The sequence below is a fragment of the Phocoena sinus genome, chromosome 2 (assembly GCF_008692025.1).
Source record: "Phocoena sinus isolate mPhoSin1 chromosome 2, mPhoSin1.pri, whole genome shotgun sequence".
NCBI lineage: Eukaryota > Metazoa > Chordata > Mammalia > Artiodactyla > Phocoenidae > Phocoena > Phocoena sinus.
Window position 1 is genome coordinate 7,102,226 of NC_045764.1, and position 22,796 is coordinate 7,125,021.

At 45.5% G+C, this 22,796-nt stretch overlaps 2 protein-coding genes and 1 long non-coding RNA gene across 8 annotated transcripts; 2 read left to right on the forward strand and 1 right to left on the reverse strand.

The window, feature by feature from the left end:
* Positions 1-254: 254 nt before the first annotated feature.
* On the reverse strand, positions 255-8,143 carry RPP38 (ribonuclease P/MRP subunit p38). Of its 6 annotated transcripts, none has more exons than XM_032622289.1 (3): positions 4,566-4,810; positions 3,140-3,271; positions 255-1,201 (listed from the first exon to the last, which is right to left on the reverse strand). In XM_032622289.1, exon 3 carries the CDS (start codon positions 1,189-1,191, stop codon positions 343-345), a length of 849 nt encoding a protein of 282 aa, XP_032478180.1. In that variant the 5' UTR covers positions 1,192-1,201; positions 3,140-3,271; positions 4,566-4,810; the 3' UTR covers positions 255-342. The 6 variants fall into 6 exon arrangements, with proteins under 6 accessions (XP_032478180.1, XP_032478181.1, XP_032478179.1 ...); XM_032622290.1 differs by having other exon boundaries at positions 4,378-4,795; XM_032622288.1 differs by having other exon boundaries at positions 4,365-4,795.
* LOC116748833 lies at positions 5,171-15,410 on the forward strand. The gene is made up of 3 exons (XR_004348402.1): positions 5,171-5,304; positions 8,465-8,650; positions 14,743-15,410. It is a non-coding gene; the product is annotated as an uncharacterized LOC116748833 (long non-coding RNA).
* Positions 15,411-19,419: 4,009 nt separating this feature from the next.
* Positions 19,420-22,199, forward strand: ACBD7 (acyl-CoA binding domain containing 7). The gene is made up of 4 exons (XM_032617780.1): positions 19,420-19,467; positions 21,753-21,870; positions 21,978-22,038; positions 22,124-22,199. The coding sequence occupies exons 1-4, from the start codon at positions 19,420-19,422 to the stop codon at positions 22,197-22,199; spliced, it is 303 nt and encodes a 100-aa protein (XP_032473671.1).
* Positions 22,200-22,796: the final 597 nt, after the last annotated feature.

Consider the following 22,796-nt stretch of genomic DNA (forward strand, 5'->3'; position numbering starts at 1 on the left):
GTGTGGCCTATTTGCCAAGTTTGGACAGAAAGATGTCCAGTGTTGCAGGATACAGATGTCCTTGCTCTCAAGCATTGTGCCAGCCTTTTAAAAAGGGAAATTATACAAGCATGGACATTAGTTCCAATAAACTTTTGTTTTGATACTCATACTGCTGAACATTCTCTGCACTTAGTGTCCCTAAGCTTCAGCCTATCTGTATTCTACTGTCAGAGAATCTTACACATTTGGAAGGAATGATACTAAACAGTGTCCCAAGAATATATGTAAAAGTCATTTTATTTGCGGCTTCTCTACGAGGTGGCGTTTTACAACTGTATGAAGTGACAGGTTTATACAAGGTTACTTTGAAGCCGTTTTTTTACATTTGGGTGGCTTCCTTATCTTATTGGGGTTTGGAATCAGTTTCTTTATTTTCAGGGGTTGTAACACTGCAGCCTGCTGACCCTCAGCAAGCTTTCTCTTGGATTTAGAGAGGTCTTCGAAGGAAGTGTCCAAAATCTCTTTGTCTTGGCTTTCCAAAGACTCCATCTCCGGGTTCTCCCCGGGGTCTTCAAGTGTGTCTCGGAGCCACGGCACGTCCAGACGGGGGACTCTGGGGATGATGGCCCTCACTTCCTCCGCAAACGCAGCGGTGTTTCTTTTGAACCCCAAGGCCAGGACGCACGTCAAGCCCATGGCGGGTGCGAGCCTCTCGCTGAGCCGGGGCACCTGGCAGGCAGGCACACCTCTGCTGGCGCTCAGCGGCACCAGGTGCGCGGTGACGATGGCCGGCTTGGCCGACTTGCACGCCAAGACCAAGAGGAGCTCGTTCCTCTCCAAGGCTCTAGTGACCTCGTTGATGCCGATGGCAAGCTGCTTTCTGACGTCGGCTGGGGTCCACCCTGATGCCTGGGGCTCACCTTCTGGCTTTTCCTCCTTCAGACCCTCACCAGCGTCCACATCCATGCTGCACGTGTCTCCGCTTTGTGTTTTCAAAGCGGGCTGCTTTCTCTTTCTCTTCCTGTCCTCAGTCTTCTGAAGCCCGAGAGATTTAATCCTGTCCTCCAGGGTCTGTAGTATGAAGTGCATATCCTCCCTGTCCAGGGCACCCCAGCGGATGGTATACGGGTTGTTCAATGATGTCTTCACAGGTAAAGGTCTGGTCTTCCGCACAGAGCCCCTCCCTGGTGCCTGGGGGGCTGCGGCCATTCTGAAGACCCTTCACAGAGGAGCAAAACGACAAAGGAAAACACGTGTTAACTAGACATGCACGCCTTAAGGATATCTTGGCTGTGCCCTTTCTGATTTTGGAAAGGCTAAAGCAAGCCTACTTATATAGGACATATATACACGTACATATATATATGTGACCATACATCTAACTTCTCTTTCAAGTTTTCCCCATTTTTTCCTGTGATTCGGTCTTCATTCATATACATGCAACTTATGAATGTTTTGCGTTACTGTGATCATACTGAAATGTATTTATTTCCTTTAAAATGTTCCATGTTGCTACTTGTTCATAATTGTTTATCCTCTTCAGGACCTCTGGTATTAGTCTGATAGATTTGTTACCATTTTCTGTATTGCCCTCTACTTAGGCTTCCGTCCATCCATTCAGCAAATATTCACTGAGCACCTCCAACTCTTGAGTCACGGGTACCGGGTTTCAGCCTTCAACAAATTCCCACCACCACCTCTGTGAGTCCCCGAGTCCGCCTGCCTCAGCACACAGTCTCTAAGGGCCCTGGAAGCCTCTGCCATTCATAATTAACCAGCTGTGGTTATTTTTAAGAACTGGGACCATAATGTATGCACATGACTAAAAACCCAAATGATACTTTCATTCTGTGCCTTTTTGTAAGTCTCCTTCTCTCCCTGGACCCTAAGTTTCTTGTCTGTCTGTTCTAAAACACGATACACAGATTCCCCCTTCCCCTGATAAGTCCAAGCTGGCCGTTCCTTTGGCTGACAATGTGATGAAATCTAGGGAAATATCGTAATGAAATTTAAAGATATTAATCCATTAAGGCAAAATAGTAACAGGGATCCTTGCTGGGGAAATATTATAAACCACCGTTCAGAGGAGCATGTCCTGTTTGTCCTGCCCAGAGGTAACTGCATATTCCTCTTTCTTCCCTCAGTTTTCTTCCTGGGCTCAGCCGGGAACCACAGGGACCCAAGTTGCAGAAGTGAAGGAAGTTAAACAAGCCAGCTCTGGAGAAGTCTGGTTTTGGAACTGTTCCTGTTTTCAGATAACCAGATTTTCTCATTCCAGGTAATTCATCCCACGCACACCTGCTCCCCGCTCCCCTAAGCGCCCCTGGCAGGATGAAAATAAATGAAATCTCCAATCAAACACCCCCCTAAGAGCCCGGCTGCTGCTGCTGAGGAGCGGGTGTCCTGTGGAGTGTGTCATAAGGCACGTTCTCCAAGAATTAATTGGTTCTCACCCGATTCCTGCGTGATGGCCCTGTGTGTGGAGGAGGAAACAGACTCAGGTTAAGTACCATGCCAGAGCCACAGCTGGTTTCCCAAATCCAAATTTTATGCTCTTTCAATCCTGGCTGCACCTAAAAAATAATCTGTGACTTTACAAAAGACAGAGATGGTTGGTCCGTTCCCCAGGTCTGCTGAATCGGAATCCTGCGGAATACAGCAGGGCACCTGTACTTGGCAAAAGGCTGCCCAGCTTAATGCGATACAGAACCGGAATTGGGCACCACTGGTGTAGGACAGGGGGCCTTTCCACAGTGGAAAGGCCTGAGACAGGGTCTCCTGACCTCCACCGGCCTCAGACGTTCCTCCTACATCACCTTCTCACGGAAAACCAAAACTCAGCTCCCTGGGGTGTGAGCTCAGACCTCGTTCGTGTCAGTGTTGCCCACTGCTAGAGACTCGGTGTCTGCCCCCTAAGCTGCTTCCTTCCGGTGCAGCCCCCCCCCCGCCCCCGCCATCCCCATCATCCCCGTGCGAAGCAGGAGGCAGCTCATCCAAATCCAAGGAAGTGACTGGCAGAGGCTGGCACCAGGTTGAAGATGGTCAGGAAAAGGGAAATAAACGACCAAGGAGCAAATATGAGGATCTATCGGAGCTCTGCCAGACCACAAACTGCAGTTCCTGTGCCTCAGCATTCAAACAGGGAGTGAGTACTTACAGTTACGTGCTGCTCTGGGCATTAGCTCCTCCTGTCTTCAGAATCTAGGCGAGGGAGACACGAGCCAAGTGGTTCAGATAAGTAGAAGCTCACGGGATAGAATCCAAAACCAAAGTGGAACAAGTAACAGCTCTGGAGGAGAAAATCGGGAAGGCCTTGCTGGGGTGCCTTTGGAGGCCTCTGCTGCCCGTGAGATCAAGCGCACACTCAGTGGAGTGACATCCAAGGGCCCCCATGCCACCACCAGCCTACCTCCTTACACCCCACCATGGAGCCACACACTGTTTAATGAGGCCACCAGTTCTTCCCCTCCGTGGCTTTACGCACATTCCCTCTGCCTGGGGAACTATTCCCACCCTCAGCCCTACCACCACCTTTCTTACTTGAACAAGTATTTGTGGATTATCCACAATGCACCAAGCCAGAAAGATGATGAATTAAAGCAGAAACAGCCACTGAACTCATTGGGCTTAGAATCTATGTGGGAGACTTACCCACAAGTAAAATATAAGATGTGATGCACATTAAGGCCAGGGACCTACAGGATCCCGAGCAGAGGCCTGACTCAGTTGAGGGGGTCAGGAAGGGCCTCCCGGAGGAAGTGACCTTGTAACCCACACGTGACACCAAAGGGAGTACCTATTCGGAAGAGCATCCCAGGGAACTGCATTAAAGGAAATGATGTCAGTGTCACTGGGGCAGAGATGCTAGAGAGAGCGGAGAGAGCGGGAAAGGCGAGGAAGGACCAGATGGTGAATACACTTGCAAACCCTACAGTGGGAAGCGGTTGTAACGTTCAAAGCAGAGGAGTGGCGTGGCTGGAAAGGCGTCACAGAAAGATCTTTGGGGATTCGGGCCAGGAGGAGTCCTTTGCCGCGACCGGAAGCAGCAAAGAGGCTCCAGAGTAGTCCTGGTAAATGACGGTGGCCTTGGCTAGAGTCGCCGCAGAGGGGATGGACGGAAGTGCATGCTACTTGAAACATTTAAGAGGTGCAATCCGCCCGACTCAGTGATGAACTCGGGGTAAAGCAGAAGAAGGACTCAGGGAGGACTCCGAGTTTCTGGATCTGGTAGCCGACCCCCGAGTTACTCTCTTCCTATGGTCTGCCGCCTCTCTATCGAGTGCCTACTTACTTCACTACTTAACACACGCGACTGGAGTCATTTTCTGGTCCGCCTCCACTTCTAGACCGCGGAGTACAGAAGGGCCAGGGTGGGGCTTTACCTATTTCTCGTACCCGACAGACGCTCAACTCCAGGCAGAGAGCGGAGCGTGAGCCGAGGCCGGGACGCAGGAAAACACGACGGTACGGGCGGGGGCGGCCCCAGGGACTGGGAGACCTTGCGCGCACCCGGCCCAGTCCCAGGCTCGATCCCCACCAGCGGCCCCTCCGGATCTCAGACCCCAGCGCAGACCCCCACTCACGGTCGTCCCTGCGCCGGTTCCACGTGGGCCGCGCTGCGCGTACGCAGAGCCCACGCCTTCCCGGGCCCCGCCTTCCGACGCGGTGGGGCGGGGGAAGGGGAGGAGGAACGGCTCAGAGAACACGTTTCATTCTTCTGCATCGGGCCATTTCCAAACGGGAAAGTCGGCGCAGCGCGTCGCGACAGAGCGACGGAAGGTTTCTCTAAAAACCCTGAGTTTAGGAGCGGGTCGGAGGCTCTGAATAAGGCCCTCCAGCGGCAGTGCGCAGGCGCATTGTGTGTCTCGCGAGACTTCAGGTTGCCTGGTAACCGGCCACCTGCTCTCCCGGTTGCCCTGTCTGGGGAGCGCTGTACCGCGGTTAGACTCCGGAGCCACCTGACGCCGCTCTTTTCTAACCCAATTTCTACCTTTCAGTGCCTGTTAGTCTGAGCCCCTCACTTTTCTGTTTTTGGCTTGCCTAAGGGACGCAAAATTCTGACCCAGTTCCCCCATCACCGAGCCTCTGCCGAATCCCCGGCACCGTGGAAATCAAGATAAATGGGGGATGGGGAGGTGGATTGAGGAAACCACGTGTTTACAGGCACCAATGTAGGAGATCTTGAGCCCCGGAAAGAGGAGAATAAAGGCTATCTTGAGTTGCGACAGCGGTTCAGAAAACACCAGCTGTCTGCTGTGGCTACTCCAGCCAATGGAGACTTTAATGGTTACGAATGGAGTCGCTGGGAAGTCATGGGCAATTGTAAGTCCGCTGAAGAACACTTTCAAGGTCAGGGGTCTGAATCTGTTGATTTACCCTTGTCGAGAACCAAGACCGAAACCTTAGGTTGCTTCTGACCCAGTGAGCTTCCTCCCTCCCTACCCCCTTTCTTTTCCCTTTCCAGTCTAACTTAGCACTTTTATTCCTCTTCTAAATATCTTCCTCCTTTTCTCAATCTCTTCTTCACTGCTCGTTTTGTTTCCCATTCTTTGGTCTAGTTTCTGTGTTTTCAGTTTTCATCACCGACGTAGTACCCGACTGGCCGTAACAAAACGGAAAGCTATACGTGTGGTCAGAGTTTTACAGGTTAGACGGGGTCAAGTGCAATTTTTTTTTTTAAATCACCATTAGAAAAATTAAAAAGAATGAATTTACGAGTTTGAGTGTAACAACAGGCTTTTATTTCATAGAATGAATAGTAAGAAATCGTCATGATGAGTTGCAAACATGCAGTTCTAAACTAGTCTCAGATCACAAACAGTTTTGGGCAGCCCGACCTCGTTGCCCAACAGAATTCCTCTGTTCTTGAAATGTCACTGACTGTCCTGATTCATCTCTGCCCTGTTTCTATCAGGTCTGTCGCCTTATTCATTAGAAACAAGATGGGCGTTTTGGGCATTGGAAGGCAAGAAACTCGTGTCTTGTGATTTTTTAATAAATACTTAAAATTTGGGGGCTTCCTTTGTGGCACAGTGGTTAAGAATCTGCCTGCCAATGCAGGGGACATGGGTTCGAGCCCTGGTCTGGGAATATCCCACGTGCCATGGAGCAAGTAAGCCTGTGTGCCACAACTACTGAGCCTGCACTCTAGAGCCTGCAAGCCACAACTACTGAGCCCGCATGCTGCAACTACTGAAGCTTGCATGCCTAGGGCCCGCAGTCTGCAACAAGAGAAGCTACCGCAATGAGAAGCCCGCACACCGCAACAAAGAGTAGTCCCCACTCACTGCAATTAGAGAAAGCCCATGTGCAGCAACGAAGACCCAACACAGCCAAAAAATAAAAATAAATTTATTTTTTAAAATACTTAAAATTTTTGGTGGGGACTAGCCTTTATACTACCACTGATAAAGGCTGTGACCCTAGATCCTAAGGCAGATCAAGTGAAAAAAAGGTCTATTTATAAAGATTCAGACAGTAGGTCCAACCACAGTGTTACCTGTGTTAGGTAATAGCTTAGACTTCATAAATCACTCAACCCTTGAAACTATTAAACTCCTGAAAGAGCTTCAGCACCCCCAGAATAATGTTTTAAATTTTAAGGCTAATTACTCCCAAATCGATACAGTTTTGAAAGTAATAACTCTGGCTTTTGTTGTGGTAAATTGCTAATTATGGTTATCTTTGTTAGATTTAAATTGAATTAGATTAACCTTGGACCCAGTAATTTTTTGGCTTCTTATGTGGTCGGTGCAAACAGTTATACTTAATGGTGGCAAAGCTGAGATTAAAATGTTAAATGTAAGAGTCAACTGCAAAGTCATTATTTTTTTTCAAAGTAATGAAAACATAGTACTTCATCTACTGTAAAATTATAGGCTAATGACTTAGTCCTACAGAGTGCCTCTCAAACATTCAATGAACCCACGCTGATTTAAGAAATGATAAAGTATCATTTCAAAGATAACTAATGAATGTAAATCACATTTTAAGTAATGCCACCAATTATAAGGTTTTAAGGCTCTCAGTAGAAATTCTTGTGTAAAAAGATGAGAAATTATTCAATCAAAGTGGAAGGTAATTATAATTTTAAAAGAATCAAATATTTGTGAATCTTATGTTTTAAAAGTAATCTGATAAATATTTTAAAATCTAATAAAATAAAAATAAAGTCTTCTCAGATCTAGCTTTTAAGCTATAAGACAAATAGAAACACGTGTCTGATTGAAATGCTAGAGTAATGGGGAAAAAATATGTCTAAGTTTTTGTACCCCTAAGGTTTCAGACTTGTACCCTGAGCATCTTTTCTGCTTGTATGTGCTCTATGAAAATTCGCAGCCACTACATCCATGGCTCTGGAGCAAGACCAGCTAAGGTCGAGATCTTAAGTTCATCACTAACTCGTCACATGACCCTAAAGCAAACTAATTAACCCTGTCTATGAAGTGATAAAAATAGTACCTGTCGTGAGGATTAGAAGAAATAATCTACTCAAAATGCTTAGTACAGCGCCTGGCACATACAAACTGCTTATTAAATGGAATTGATTAATCTAGTGACAATCTGAATTAGGAATTAGGTTCATAAAAATTAGGCCTCGGGCTTCCCTGGTGGCGCAGTGGTTGAGAGTCCGCCTGCCGATGCAGGGGACGCGGGTTCGTGCCCCGGTCCGGGAAGATCCCACGTGCCGCGGAGCGGCTGGGCCCGTGAGCCATGGCCGCTGAACCTGCGCGTCCGGAGCCTGTGCTCCGCAGCGGGAGAGGCCACAGCAGTAAGAGGGCCGCGTACCGGAAAAAAAAAAAAAAAATTAAGCCTCTATGATTTTAGTGCTTCTGTTCTATTTTAAGACTAATCTATAATTTCCACAAAAATTTTGCTAAAATGAATGACTACATTTCAAAGGTGATTTCTCTCCCATTTGTATCACGCAAACATTGCAACAAAAAAGTAAAAAGAAAAAAAATTGTCCCATGACCCAATTACTTCAAAATACATTTCCTTTCAGTGTTTCCTTATAATTTGTTTCACATTTAAGTGTGCACTTACATTGTTAAATAATATAGATTAAATTTTGTGTTCTCATTTTCTTTCCATATAACATTTTCCCCCCCCGTATTTCCCAAGCATAGTCTTCAAGTTCTCACTTTAACTCATATATTTGGTATCCTATTCTAATCAGTTTACTTTTTAAAAATAGCTGTTACCGTTATTTTACCGTGTAGAACCTCAACTTGATCTTTGAATATAAAACGTTATTTTTATATACATTCTAGGATTGGACTGTGGTTAGATTTATATGCTTGCCATGATGTAAGAATGATTTAAGAGACTTGGTGATAAGTTATGTCATTAGCCACAATGTTTTGATGAAAGAAAGTTAGCAACAAGAAAGTTTGTCAATAGAAGAATATAAGAGAATTGAGCACCAGATTCTTCTTTCCCTCTGTGGCATCCTAATCTTTGCTCTGTGTGTGTGTATTAGAGTTCTCCAGAGAAGTAGAACCAGTAGGAGATAACAGACGTGAATTATGGAGCCTGAGATGTGCCACAATCTGCTCTCTGGCAGCTGGGAACCCAGGAAAGCTGGTGATGTCGTTCCAGTTTAAACCCAATGGCCTGACAATCAGGGGAGCTGATGGTGTGAATCCCAGTCAAAGGGCAGGGGAAGGTGAGATGGGATGTCCCAGCTCAATCAGGGAAGCAAGAATTTTTGTTCTATTCAGGCCCTCAGTGGATAGGATGATGCCCACCTGCATTGGGGAGGGGGATCTACTTTACTGAGTCCACTGATTCAACTGCTAATCTCATCCAGAAACACCCCCAGAGACACACAAAGAAATAATGAAATAATGTTTAATCGGGCCAGTCAAGTTGACACATAAAATTAACCATCACAGTGTGAGTGTTACTATATCATACATAACAATTGTTATACAAACAGTAATCAGTTAATTTAGAATCAGTGACTAGAAGAACTTTAGTGATGAGCTGCAAAATCAATGACCTTTTCAGTCTGCAGGTAACAAAGCATCCTCCTGAAAGTTGTTATTCAGTAGTTACTATCTGTCGTTAAAGTCTGGATCTTTTCCATGATTGGCTCATTTGCCTATACAGCATCTCAGCAAAATCCCAAGGGCTTTCTGTACTTGCCCTTTGCCATCCTCTGAATTCTGGTACTGGCCCTCAAGCTTGTCCTCTCAAGCTCACGGTTTAGTGGTGGCCTAACTGTGCCAAGGTCAAGGGCTCCACGGCCTCTGCACCCCTCCACACCCCAGTCTCCCTGACAAAGCCACGCCTGCATGGGGATCCAAGCAGTGCAGCTCACCGAGGCCTCAGGGCTGTGCCCCACAGAGGGAAGCTGGGATGTGTCCCCAGCCCAGCACAGACTCCCAAGTGTGTCCCTTTGGCCACTTCTTCCACCCACACATCAGAAGTAGTGGCAGAGCCACAGAAAAAAACCAATTTGCCCCAGGCTGTGTCCAAAGGAAACTCCATCCACTGGGCAACCTCCGAAGGATAAGCCAGCCCAGCCTTTCCTCCGAAGGACCAGCAGGGGGCTTCTTCACCAGCTTCAAGTTCAAGTTCATCCTGAAACAGCAGTGTTTCAGGTTTGTCAGAAGGAACCTGAAGCAGAGGCCGATGGCAGGCACTCACACCTCGTGGAGCGAGAACAGGGGCAGGGAAAAAGAAAACACGTGGGGAGACCAGGCCGCGCTCACTACACTTGAAGATCATGGGCGTCACGGAGCCCAGTGAGAAGGTGCAGAAGATCGACCAGGTGCTGGAAGGAAACAGTGGCCAGTGAGGGCTGAAGAGGAAACCTGTGCTGCTCCGGATGCAGGGCAGCCCGGCCGAGAGGACCTGGCGCAGGGGTCCAGCCGGTCACGGCCGTCGCTCAGCGCAGTCCCGTTTCAGTGGACAGCCACACGTCCGCGGGCTTGGAAAGCACTCCCTCCAAAACTCACTGCAGCTTCACCTTCAGAAGGTGGCCGGGAGGCTCCAGTGAGACGCGAGCCTCCAGGAGCCCCGTTTGCGTCGGGGCCGCCTCCCTCTGCTGCTCGTCCTTCGCCCGTGCTTGTGGGTGAAGGGAGCCAGTGTGGCGAGGTGGCAGTTTGGCACCGTATCAGAGCCCTGAAGGGGTTCTTCCCAGGAAAATCTCATAGGTGAGCTTTACCGAGGGCCTGACGAGCATTAGAGCCACCTGTATGCCAAAAAGAGTTTGGGGTTTATCATAAGAGAGCTGGGAGGTCCCTGAAACATGCAGGCAGCAGGGGTGCAGGATGCCCTTTGGATGACAGGACACTAACTCTGGCTGCAGGGTAGAGAAGCCATGGGATAAACGGCCAAGTTTCCTTGTGTTTCGAAAGTGGGCTTTTACCCCAGGGATTGGAAGTGAGGGAGACAGCAAGAAAAAAGTCAGCTCAAATGTCACTGGCTGCTCGGTGACCTCTCCTTTGTAATTTTTTGCATTCTACGTGATTAATTCCAGAATACAAAAATGGGAGCATGCTTTGCCAACTTGTTTTATGTGCCAGAGTTTCAGTGCAATGCCAAGAAAAATTCAAGAACTTTCTTCTATGGAACTTGACTCATGGATGTTAAAATTTCTATAAAAGAGCAATGTGCCAAAGACAATCCTTCCTGAAGAACAACGAAATTGAGAGGCTTTAATGATTAAGACAGTGTGATGGGGGCTTCCTTGGTGGCGCAGTGGTTAAGAATCCACCTACCAGAACACTCTATGACAAAATCACAGCAAGGTCCTTTCTGACCCACCTCCTAGAGAAGTGGAAATAAAACCAAAAATAAACAAATGGGGCCTAATGAAATTCAAAAGCTTTTGCAAGCTTTTGCACAGCAAAGGAAGCTGTAAACAACCCTCAGAATGGGAGAAAATATTTGCAAATGAAGCAACTGACAAAGGATTAATCTCCAAAATTTACAAGCAGCTCATGAAGCTCAATATCAAAAAAACAAACAACCCAATCCAAAAATGGGCAGAAGACCTAAATAGACATTCCTCCAAAGAAAATATACAGACTGCCAACAAACACATGAAAGGGTGCTCAACATCAGTAATCATTAGAGAAATGCAAATCAAAACTACAATGAGGTATCACCTCACACCGGTCAGAATGGCCATCATCAAAAAAATCTACAAAGAATAAGTGCTGGAGAGGATGTGGGGAAAAGGGAACCCTCTTGCACTGTTGATGGGAATGTAAATTGATAACAGCCACTATGGAGAACAATATGGAGGTTCCTCAAAAAACTAAAAATAGAACTACCATACGACCCAGCAATCCCACTACTGGACATATACCCTGAGAAAACCATAATTCAAAAAGAGTCATGTACCACAATGTTCATTGCAGCTCTATTTACAATATCCAGGACATGGAAGCAACCTAAGTGTCCATCAACAGATGAATGGATAAAGAAGATGTGCCACATATGTACAATGGAATATTACTCAGCCATAAAAGGAAACAAAATTGAGTTATTTGTAGTGAGGTGGATGGACCTAGAGTCTGTCATACAGAGTGAAGTAAGTCAGAAAGAGAAAAACAAATACCATATGCGAACACATATATATGGAATCTAAAAAAAAAAAGGGGGTTCTGAAGAACCTAGGGGCAGGACAGGAATAAAGATGCAGATGTAGAGAATGAACGTGAGGACATGGGGAGGGGAAGAGTAAGCTGAGACGAAGTGAGAGGGTGGCATGGACATATATACACTACCAAATGTAAAATAGCTAGTGGGAAGCAGCCGCATAGCACAGGGAGATCAGCTCGGTGCTTTGTGACCACCTAGAGGGGTGGGATAGGGAGGGTGGGAGGGAGACGCAAGAGGGAGGGGATATGGGGATATATGTATATGTATAGCTGATTCACTTTGTTATACAGCAGAAACTAACACACCATTGTAAAGCAAGTATACTCCAATCAATATGTTAAAAAAAAAAAAAAAGGAATCCGCCTGCCAATTCAGGGGACACAGGTTCGGTCCCTGGTCTGGCAAGATCCCACGTGCACCACAACTACTGAAGCCCGCTCACCTAGAGCCTATGCTCTGCAACAAGAGAAGTCACCGCAATGAGAAGCCCATGCACCGCAATGAAGAGTAGCCCCCGCTCGCCGCAACTAGAGAAAGCCTGTGTGGTAGAAACAAAGACACAATGCACCCCCCACCCAAAAAAAAAAGACAGTGTGGTGTAGGTGGAGGGATAAACAAATGCAGAGGCCAAAAAACGATTCTAACTGTTCTATGTTGCCCCTCATGTTTGCTCCTAAACCCACTCTAATCAGGCTTGCCCCCCTCCCCCGATGACTACATCACAACGTCCCTTTAGGTCATCAGTGATCTTGACAATGACCTAAATCCCGTTGTTAATTCTCAGTCCTCACCTAACCTAACACACTTTCTCACTCCTTAAGCTTTCTCAACACCGCATTCTCTTGGTTTTTTCTCTTACTTGAGTGATCACTTCTCTGCCTCCTTGCTCCTTCTTCCTCTTCTCCCCAAACATTTGGTGTTGGGATTTCCCATGGCTCACTCCTCAGTTCTCTCTCCTTTTCTCCTCTATACACATTTCTTTTCTAGGGCCATCCTGTCTCCAGGTTCTAAACACCATCTCTATGACCATGAGTCCCAGATTTATATACCCAGCCCAGTCGAGACTTGAATATCTACCTGCCTATTCGGCGTCTCCACTTGGATGTCTGATATCTCAAACGCAGCATGTCCAAAACTCCACTTCTGATCTTTGCCACCCCACCAAGCCTACTCCACCTATGGTCCTTCCGGTTACTCAGGGCAAGCATCTTGGAGTTATCCTGACGCCTCTCTTTCTCACATTGCACGTAGAATCTCTCAGGGACTCCTGTTACTCTACCTTCAAAATACATCCAGAATCTGAACGACCTCTCATTACCTCTGCTGCTACGACCTGAGTTGGAGACCCCCATAAGTTCTCCCCTGGATTATTATTACAGTAAGAATCTTGCTTCCAACCTTGTTCTTTGTAGTCATAGCAACAGGAGTGATCCTTTAAAAAAGTAATAGCAACAGGAGTGATCCTTTAAAAAAGTAAGTCAGATCATGTCAGTCCTCACTCAAAACCATTCAGTGGTTCTGTTTCACTCCCGCTTGAAGCCAGATGCCTTTGTGCAAGGTCTCATATGATCTGGTCTCCGTCTCTTTCGCTTTCACCTTCTCTCTTGCTCCTCTGCTCTGGCCACGCCGGCCCCTCGCTCTTCCTCACATCTGCCAGGAAGCTCATTCCTTAGGGCCTTTGTGCTGGATGCTGCTTTTGCAAGGGAAACGCTTCCCCAGGGATCTTCCAGGTCAGCTCCCTCATCTCCTTCCATTTTTACTCGAATGTCATCTTCCCAAGAGGCATACCCTGATCACCGTATTTACAGTTGCAAGTCATCTCCTCATTCCACATACACAAGATTCTCCATCCCTTTGCTCTGCTCTTTTTAAAAATAACACCTATCACCTAACATCTTTTAATAGACTATATAATTTGCTTATTATATGTGTTTATTATCTGTCCTCCCCTACCAGGATGTGACACAGGGATAGGGATCCTTGTTTGTTTTGCTGACTGATGATTCTCAGAAACCTAGAATGGTGCCTGGCTCATGTTGGCACTCAGTAGCTATTTGAATGAATGAATGAATGAATAAGGCAGATAGGATGGATTGGAAAGAGGAGAGTCACAAAGGTAAAGGGAATGTTCTGTTTCTTAAACTGGCGGTATGTTCATACATGTGCCCTTTATTTTTAAAATTTTACTTACGTATGTATGCATAGTGGTTTATAATCAATATTTAATTACATAGTAAAAAAAAAAAAAGAACTTGATTGTCCAACTTGACTGACTCCCTAAGGGTTCCACAAAGCTGAGTTTTCACTGCACCTAGTATATTATTATCGCTGAATAGAGGACACCAGTGTTTCCATTGTCTCTTTCTTTTTGCTCCTTGAGACAGGCCATCAATGGCTTTGGAATCCAGTCGGAGGATGGTAACTCAAGAGAAGAACATGTTTTGAAGAGTTCTTAAAAGAACCTTCTAGACTTAGAGGATAAAATGGAGCACAGTATATCTTTTCTCTCCTCTTCTTCTGATTTCTTATAATGACTATAATGCCAAATTATCTCAGCTGCAAATGCACACCGATATTGGACCTCACTGCAGTATCTCCCTGCTGACACACCGATAAACAGGGCTCTCCGCAGCAGACAAGAGCGCTCGCTGTTCTTAAGCTGCTGTTTCCTTTGCGCCTTTGTGTTTCTCATAGTCGAGAAATTAGAAAGAAAGAAAAATCCTGCCCAGTACATTTTTCTTTCTCTTCTTTTCTTTCTTTTCTTTTTCTTTTGGCCACGCCACAAGGCTTGTGGGATCTTAGTTCCCCAACCAGGGATCACCAGGGATCGAATGGGGCCCTCAGCAGTGAAAGTACAGAGTCCTAACCACTGGACTGCCAGGGAATTCCCCCCAGTATATTTTTCTAAAATTTGTTTTTGTTCTTTATTTGGAAACTCATTGATTTCACCATGAAAATATTTTCGAGGAGAAAATAAAAAATCAAGGGATTTACATGAAAAAATAGCAAATAATTTTTAAATGTAATTTTATGCAAAAACAAGCTACGGTGTTTCGGGGCCTCGAAGTGCTATACGTTGTTGCATTGTTAGACATTTCAAATCAGTAACTTTCTTAAAACTAAGTTTGCCGTTTCTTCCAGTCACTTTGCCCCACTAAGGCTTCAATGTAAATAAAGAGTCCGAAATGAACTCCTCGGAAGACCAGAAAATGCAGTTCCAGTTCTTTGAAAATTTAATCAAATGTGAATCAAAACCCCATTCTGTGTTTGCAGACTTGGAGTGACACTGGGTTTGTTCCCCTGGAGAATGGGGTCAACTTGAAGAGTCCTGTGCTTTTACCCTAATTCGGGGTGTTTGCAGCGCGTATTCAGAATCTAAGTGGCCTAACGAGGAGAAAAGAGACAAACTACCACCAGCCTTTTTCATTCCTGATGGACTGACCGGTGGGGAGACCAGAGAGGTCTGAAGAAACAGCTGCCTGCCTTCCAGGTTTTTAGGAATCGTGCAGAGGACAGAGATACATATCAAAAGAAATCCCAAGTGAGGTCCGTGCCCCGGGGAGACAGACCTCTCTGGATTTCCTGCAAACAATCTCTTGAGAAAGAACAGGGCAGCGAGCCAGAGGCGGAGTAGAACTCATTTGAATTCCTGTCCCTTACCTTTGCCCAGCCAGGCGCCGCGCGCAGGGCGGGCGCCGCTCACCGCCCAGCCCCGCCCTCCAAGGGCAGCGACCAATGGGAGACGGCCGGGCCCGAGAGCACGGCCAATGGGAACCGGCAGGCGGAGGCGCGCTTCTCTTTAAGGAGCGTCGGGGCGCGGCGTCGGGAGAACCCAGCGCCTGGGGTGGCGCAGCGTTCGGACGTCGCGCCACCGTGTCCCCGCAGGTGAGCTGGGGGTGCGCCGGCCGCGGGGGATGGGGAGAGGCGTGCTTCCTGAAGGGAAGCGCTCGTGTGGGGCGTGGGGCCGGCGTGATACCCCTCGGATGGCACGGCGCTTCGGGCAGCCCAGGGTGCTCGCCCCCGCAAGCCGTCTGCGGGGACCCCGAGACACGCCCACCCCACCGCGGCCGCCTCGTGGTTGCCGGTAGCCAGCGGCGGTGCCAGCTGTTGACGGCGAACCTAGCTCCCTATGGCAACACTTGTGAACCCCGGGGATTGGTTAGACGCAAAATAGGCATGGGCCGAGGGGGAGGGCGGGCGCCGAGTTGCTCCGGGAGGACCCAGCGGGCCCTGATCCTCCGGCTCTTCCCATCCTGGAGAAGAAGGTGTGGGTGCCTGCGGTCTCACCCGCGCCCCTAGCTCCTTGGTGTGTCCAGGGGCTCTCCCAGGCAAGTGCAGTCTGGAAAACCACGATCTAAAAATACTGTTTTTATGATCTTTGGGAAAAAAATGTTCCGTGTGGAAATTTGCAGGAAAGCACAAATATAAGGTAAAACCATCAGGTATTCCTTCACCCAAGTGATAACCACGTTAACTGTCTATGTGCGCATGTGCATATATATGTGCGTGTTTATACACATACCGATTTTGCTATTTATATAGTTGTGTTCTTTTTTTTTTTCGTATTGTGAGCGTTTTTTCAAAACTAAATATTCTTTAAAATGTTTTAAGTGTCTGCATTGGGTGCACGGCAGGATGCACCCGATGTGAGTGTCGGTGGTGACACGGGGGGTCACTGCTACATTAGGGGCGGCGTCAGGGGGCCTTGTGAAACCTGAAAACCTGAACAGAAGGTCTGAGGAGAGGCCTTAAGGCAGTTGTTTTGAAGAGCCTCGAGCACAGTCGCGGGGGAAGTCAAATGCACGCACATTCAGCCGGGGTGCTGAGGACCCAGCTCCAGGAGAGTCAGCTCAGCGGAGGCTGAAATTGCTCACCAGAAGCATTGAGCCCAGCTCTACAGCAGCGCGGGAACATGAAACTTTCCCTTTGGCCCAGAATGCTTGGAATCGAATGTAAACAGCTGTACCTCTAAAGCTGTTGCTCACCTATGGTAACTTTCAGGCCCTCCTAATATCCACTCACGTATCATGCATTCCTTCAACAAGGAGGTACAGGGCTCAGATGGGTTCCTACCACCTGCCAAGGCTCTTGCTACCAAGATGAATGTTTGTGCCTGTCCTCTAGCATGGTTGCGTTGGGGAACAAATAAATACGTTTCCAGCAGACTTTGTGCCGGGTCCTAATAAATGCTGTCTGGGGCTGCCTGGAACCCTTCCCTGCCTCTGTCCATCCCCCAGGCGGTGACCCCCCAGGCTCAGCTAAGCACCATCTCCTCTGCGAAGACTGCTGCTCCTTCCTCTGTGGTCCCAGAGCACCCACTGCTCCTCCGTTAGAGCAGGTATCCCATGGTCACTGTGACCTGCTCATCTCCCGCTAGACGCCTAGATCTGTGAGAGCTGGCTGCCCTGCTCATCCCTGTGTGCTCAGCCAAGGCCTGGCCATCAGGGGTGTTCAATGCGTGGCGAATAGTATGATACAAGTGATGAGCTCTGGGTGGGCAGAGTTAACAATGAAATCAAGAATATTTACGTTATTAATCTTGTTTAATCCTCACACTTCCCTGCTGAGGTTGATATTATCCTTTTTTTGGCTGAAGCTGAATCTCAGAGGAACTTCATTGCTTGTGCAGAGTCCCATGGCAGTGTGTCTCAAAGCCAGATTCAAATCCAGGATCCTGATGCAAGGCCGATGTTTTTCCCACGGCAGCTCGTCATGGTTGGACTGGGGGAGCTGTACATTGGAACTACCACGTACAGCAGGAGTGTATCGAGTCGGGACGCCAGGGAAGGGCATGCCGGAGAGGAAGAGCGGTCCTGGGCCCTGCTCTGGAATGGACTTCTCTCTACCTGGGGAGGGAGGAGGGAGGGGACCCCTGAAATTGCCTGGGAAACTGTCAGGGGCTGCATTCTTGGGTGCAGCGGGTCCGAGACATTCATGGTTCCCTACCCTCAAAACGTGAAGCACAATTTTCCAGAAACTCCTTCCTGGAAGGCAGGGACTTAGCATGTTTTTTAAGAAGCCTTAGAATTCTAATCGAGGCTTAGCTTGCCAAAAGGAACCGAGTTGCTGTCATTGGAAAATGGCATGGGACTTGACAGCAAACAACATCTGAGATGCCTGCCAACCCTGCAGGGGAGGATCCCTATGCCTCTGGACAGCCTAGCCCTGCTCTGCCCTTAGGAAGCTGAGGGCAGTAATGTAGCATTTTAACTTTGTCCTTGTTATAGACACGATATGTGCACATTATAGGAAATTTAGAGAGTACAGACAGTAAACAAACAGGAAACTTACCAATAATCAGAGGCAATTAGTATTGACACGTTTTAGTATATATTTTCTATTCATTTTTTTCTAAAAGCTGAGTGTATACTAACAATGCTGTATCCTTTGTTAAATCATAAAAAGCACTTTTCACATCTTGCTTCATTGCAAGTACTTTTTGCATTTTATTCTAGAACTTTTTTTTTCAAAAAGCCTTATAATAAAAATTATAGCAGCTGTACTTTATTGAACACTCATTATGTGCCAGGCACTATTTAAAATATTTTGCATGTGTTGTTGTCAACTTATATCCTCATAAATAAGTTTTACAAGTGGGTGGGTGGTGGTATTGTAGCATATTGTCCCATATTTCAGATGAAGAAACAGACACACACAGGTTAAGTAACCTGCCCAAGACCACCACCCACCCAACTCTTAAGTGCTGAAGCTGAGAGTCAAACCAAGGCAGTCTAGGTCCAGGGCTTGTGTTCTTAACCATGATATTATCTATAAAGCAGCTGACAATTTCCTAGAAAAAAACTCAGATGAGGCAGGGGGTCTGTGCTTCATCCTAGTCACATGTACCCACACTTCTCAGATCCCCATAAAGATCGATTAGGTGGCTGGGCTATTTTCAAGGATATTTAGGGTAGAGACCCTGGTCTCTGGCTTACAAGTGATTTTTGTTCATCACAATACAACTATTCTAGTTGTGCTACTGTCCTGTCTTTGGAGCTTGATGGAAGTTTTACCCAGCAACTCTGCTGAGATCACAGGGATTCTGATGTCACAGTGGTCTCTCCACTTTCTCTACCGGGTCTTTGGATCAAAAGGGAGCTCTGGCTTCAGAGAAGGAAAGTAGGGGGTAGGGGTAGAATGCTTCTTTGAACCTCTCTTGTTTCATACCCAGGCTGCTGACAATTCCCGCTTACTCCTGATTTCAAACAAATAACACAAGAATGGAAAAAAGAAAAGAATGGAAAAAAATGGAGAAAAGAGAGAATGGAACAATTCTATTGTTCAAAGTAATCAGCAAAGCCTTTGTATATAAACTAAGAGGTTAAAAGGAGAAAGGAATAAATCTGCTAGGAGCACCTTATCCCTATGTGGAACAGTACAGGGGAAGGGGATGGCTGCTGGCTGAGCCCCGGGCTGAGAACCCTGGGCCAGCCCTAGCGGCTTGGGAACTAGGCAGGTCGGGGTTTTCAGAGGTAAGTCATGAATGGGGAGGGCAGGTTTATTATTCAGTATATTTATATACAGAATTTCCGGGAAGTCAGTTTCTTTTCACTAATCAGCTAAGTTGACTGAACAACTTCTCTTTTCTGGAAATCAATTGAAATAAGTCTTAGAAGTTTTGGTCTCAATTTTTAAAGGAATCTATACAGGCAACTCAGCGCAATCAGAAGTACTGCCCTCAGAAACTAGCCAGTCCACTCAATAGGTATAAATAATACTGCTGTTGAAGCATGTGAGCAGAGAGGCACTGGGAGATGAATGCCCTGGACAAAGATATTCATTGGCAGCAAAGCTACTGCATACAGCAAAGCGTAGATTATGGAAGAAGAGGAGGACGTGCTCATGAGGGTGATGAAGAAAGTGAAGGTAATGCCATCTAAAAAAATTAATAGAAACTTGTATTTATATACTTCTAACTTATGAGAAAAACTTTGCATTGGAATTTCTCAGATATAATTTTTTTGCATGTTTTTCTTTTACCTTTCCACCATCTTCAACCATTCTTCCCCCCACCTCTGGCAACTACCGATTTGCTCTCTATTAGTTTCTTTTTATTTTTAGATTCCACATATAAGTGAGATCATACAGTATTTATCTTTCTGCGTCTGACTTATTTCACTTAGCATAATGTCCTCCAGGTCCATCCATATTGTTGCAAATGTCGATAGCTCCTTCTTTTTTTTTTTTTTTTTTTTTGTGGTACGTGGGCCTCTCACTGTTGTGGCCTCTCCCGTTGCGGAGCACAGGCTCAGCGGCCATGGCTCACGGGCCCAGCCGCTCCACGGCATGTGGGATCTTCCCGGGCGGGGGCACGAACCCGCATACCCTGCATCGGCAGGCGGACTCCCAACCACTGCGCCACCAGGGAAGCCCAATAGCTCCTTCTTTTTTATGGTTGATTAATATTCTGTTATATCTATATAATGGAATATTATATATATGTGTATATATATACACACACACACACATATATATATATGTATATATTACATTCTTTATCCATTCATCCATCAATGGATACTTAGGTTGCTTCCCTGTCTTGGCTATTGTAAATACAGCTGCAGTGTACACAGTGGGTGCAGATATCCCTTTGAGATAGTGATTTCATTTCCTTTGGATAAATACCCAGAAGTGGGATTGCTGGATCGTATGGTAGTTATTTTTTAAATTTTTTGAGGAAACTTCATACTGTTTTCCACAGTGGCTGCACCAATTTACAGTCCCACCAACAGCGTATAGGGTTTCCTTTTCTCCACACCCTCCTCAACATTTGTTATTTCTTGTCTTTTAGATGATAGCCATTCTGACAGGTAGACGTGATATCTCACTGTTGTTTTGATTTACATTTCCCTGTTGGTTAATGATGGGGAGCATCTTTTCAGGCCACCTGTATGTCTTCTGTGGAAAAATCTCCTGGCTATTTTTAAATCAAATTGTTTTCTTTTGCTTTTTTGTTTTTTTTGCTTTTGAGTCATATGAGTTCTTTATATATTTTGAATATATATATTCAAAGGCCCCTTAGACATATGATTTGCAAATATTTTGTCCCACTCAGCCTTTTCATTTTGTTTATGGTTTCCTTTGCTGTGAAGAAGCTTTTTTTGTTCGATGTAGTCCCTTTTGTTTAAGCTAGTTTTACTCTTGGTGTCAAATCCAAAAGAAATCATTAAGATTGATGTCAAGGTGCTTATTCTCTGTCCTTTTCTAGTTGTTTTACAGTTTTAAGCCTTACGTTCAAATTTTTAATTCGTTTTGAGTTGATTTTTGTATATGGTGTAAGGTGGGGTCCAGTTTCATTTTTTTTGCATGTTCTCTTTAGTTTTCTCAGCACCGTTAATAGAAGACACTGTCCTTTCCCCATTGTATATTCTTGGCTCCTTTGTCATAAACTACAAAGGGTTTATTTCTGGGCTCTTGATTCTGTTTCATTGATCTATGTGTCTTTTTATGCCAATACCATACTGTTTTGCTTAATATAGCTTGTAATATTGTTTGAAATCAGGAATTATGATGCCTCCAACTTTGTTCTTCTTTCTCAGGATTGCTTTGGCTTTTATGGTTCCATACACATTTTAGGATTGCTTTTTCTATTTCTGTGAAAAATGCCATTGGAATTTTGTTAGGGATTGAGTTGAATTTGTATTGATAGATGACTTTGGGTAGGATGAACATTTTACTACTATTAATTCTTCCTATCCATGCACTTGGAATATCTTTCCATTTATTCATGTCTTCTTCAGTTTTTAAACATAGATAAATTAAACATTTTAAATATTAACTCATTGTTGACCAGGAGATTTTTGCAGAAACTAACGCCTGTGGCCAGCGATTTGTTATGTAAATGAATATTGAAATGTCTCTGGTCAATAACATTCGGGTAACAAAAGATGTGTTAATACGTCTGTGGTCAGTAATGTGTTAAGAATTTTATTTAGTTCTCCATATCTAATACATGGGTACATTGTCTATGTAGCAGGTAAGGACCAAGGGGAAGTGTCCACGAATTAAAATAGGTTAGGATAATTCTGGTGGAACCAGAGCAGTAGTAGTTCATTTCTGTTTGAATGCTCCCTCCTCCTCTTTACTTTTCCCCAAAGCAGATGGACCTGCCGAAAGTTAGCAAATGCACACTTTGTGCCTTTTTGCTTTAGACTGATTTTGAAAAGGCGGCCAAAGACATGAGGAAGCTGAAAACCAGGCCAGATGATGAGGAACTAAAAGAACCCTACGGGCTCTACAAACAATCTGTAATTGGAGATGTAGTTACTGGTACTGGGTTGTCATTTAAAAAATAATAATACATTTCACTGAACAGTATTTCTAGAAGCATAGAGTAAAAAGTAACCCTGAAAATATATCTGTCCTCCTTTTGGCAGAGTGTCCAGGACTGTTAAATCTAAAAGGCAAGGCTAAGTGGGAAGCTTGGAACCTCAACAAGGTGGTTAATTTTTAAATAAGTGAAACAAACCTTCTTAATTTCCCAATAACATCGGTCAGTGAGTCAATCTGTTTGTATCTTTCTAGGATTATCAAAGGCAGATGCCATGAGTGCCTGTATTTCTAAAGCAAAAGAGCTAATAGAAAAATATGGAATATAGAATTCAGTATGTGAGAAAATTTTCCTTTTGAAGACTTCATAATGGTACCATGACCTAATATTTTGGGGAGAAATGCACTGTTAACTCTTTATGTATCATCCATATTTTTGCTAGTAACATGAATTGTAATTCTTATTTAGAGGTATGCTGAAACTACATATTTAATGAAATTTTAAAATTTTCAGGTGATTTTTAAAAGTTCTTTTTAAAAAAGTGTTGCTCTGGTGGTACGTTGTTGGACTTATGACCAAATTGGACTTATGGACGCACTGTCAGAATGGAACTCGTTCATAAGTAGGGGACTTAACTTACTAAGTTTTGCCTAAAGACATTAACAGTTGTTCTTTTGGCTTCTGTTTTTTCTGCAGTGAGGTGGTCTTACTGGTATAATCAGAACAGTTTATTAAGAACTAATCACAAGACTCTTTGTTTCACTGTGTAGCACTGGGGTTCACACTTACACAGGGCTTTGGCAGTCACAGGCACACCTGGTTCCAGTCCCCGTTCGGTGACTTATTTACTAGGTAACCTGAGGCAAGTTACCGAAGCTTGCTAAGCTCATCTGTAGAGTAGGGGGAAAATGTCAGTCTCACAGGG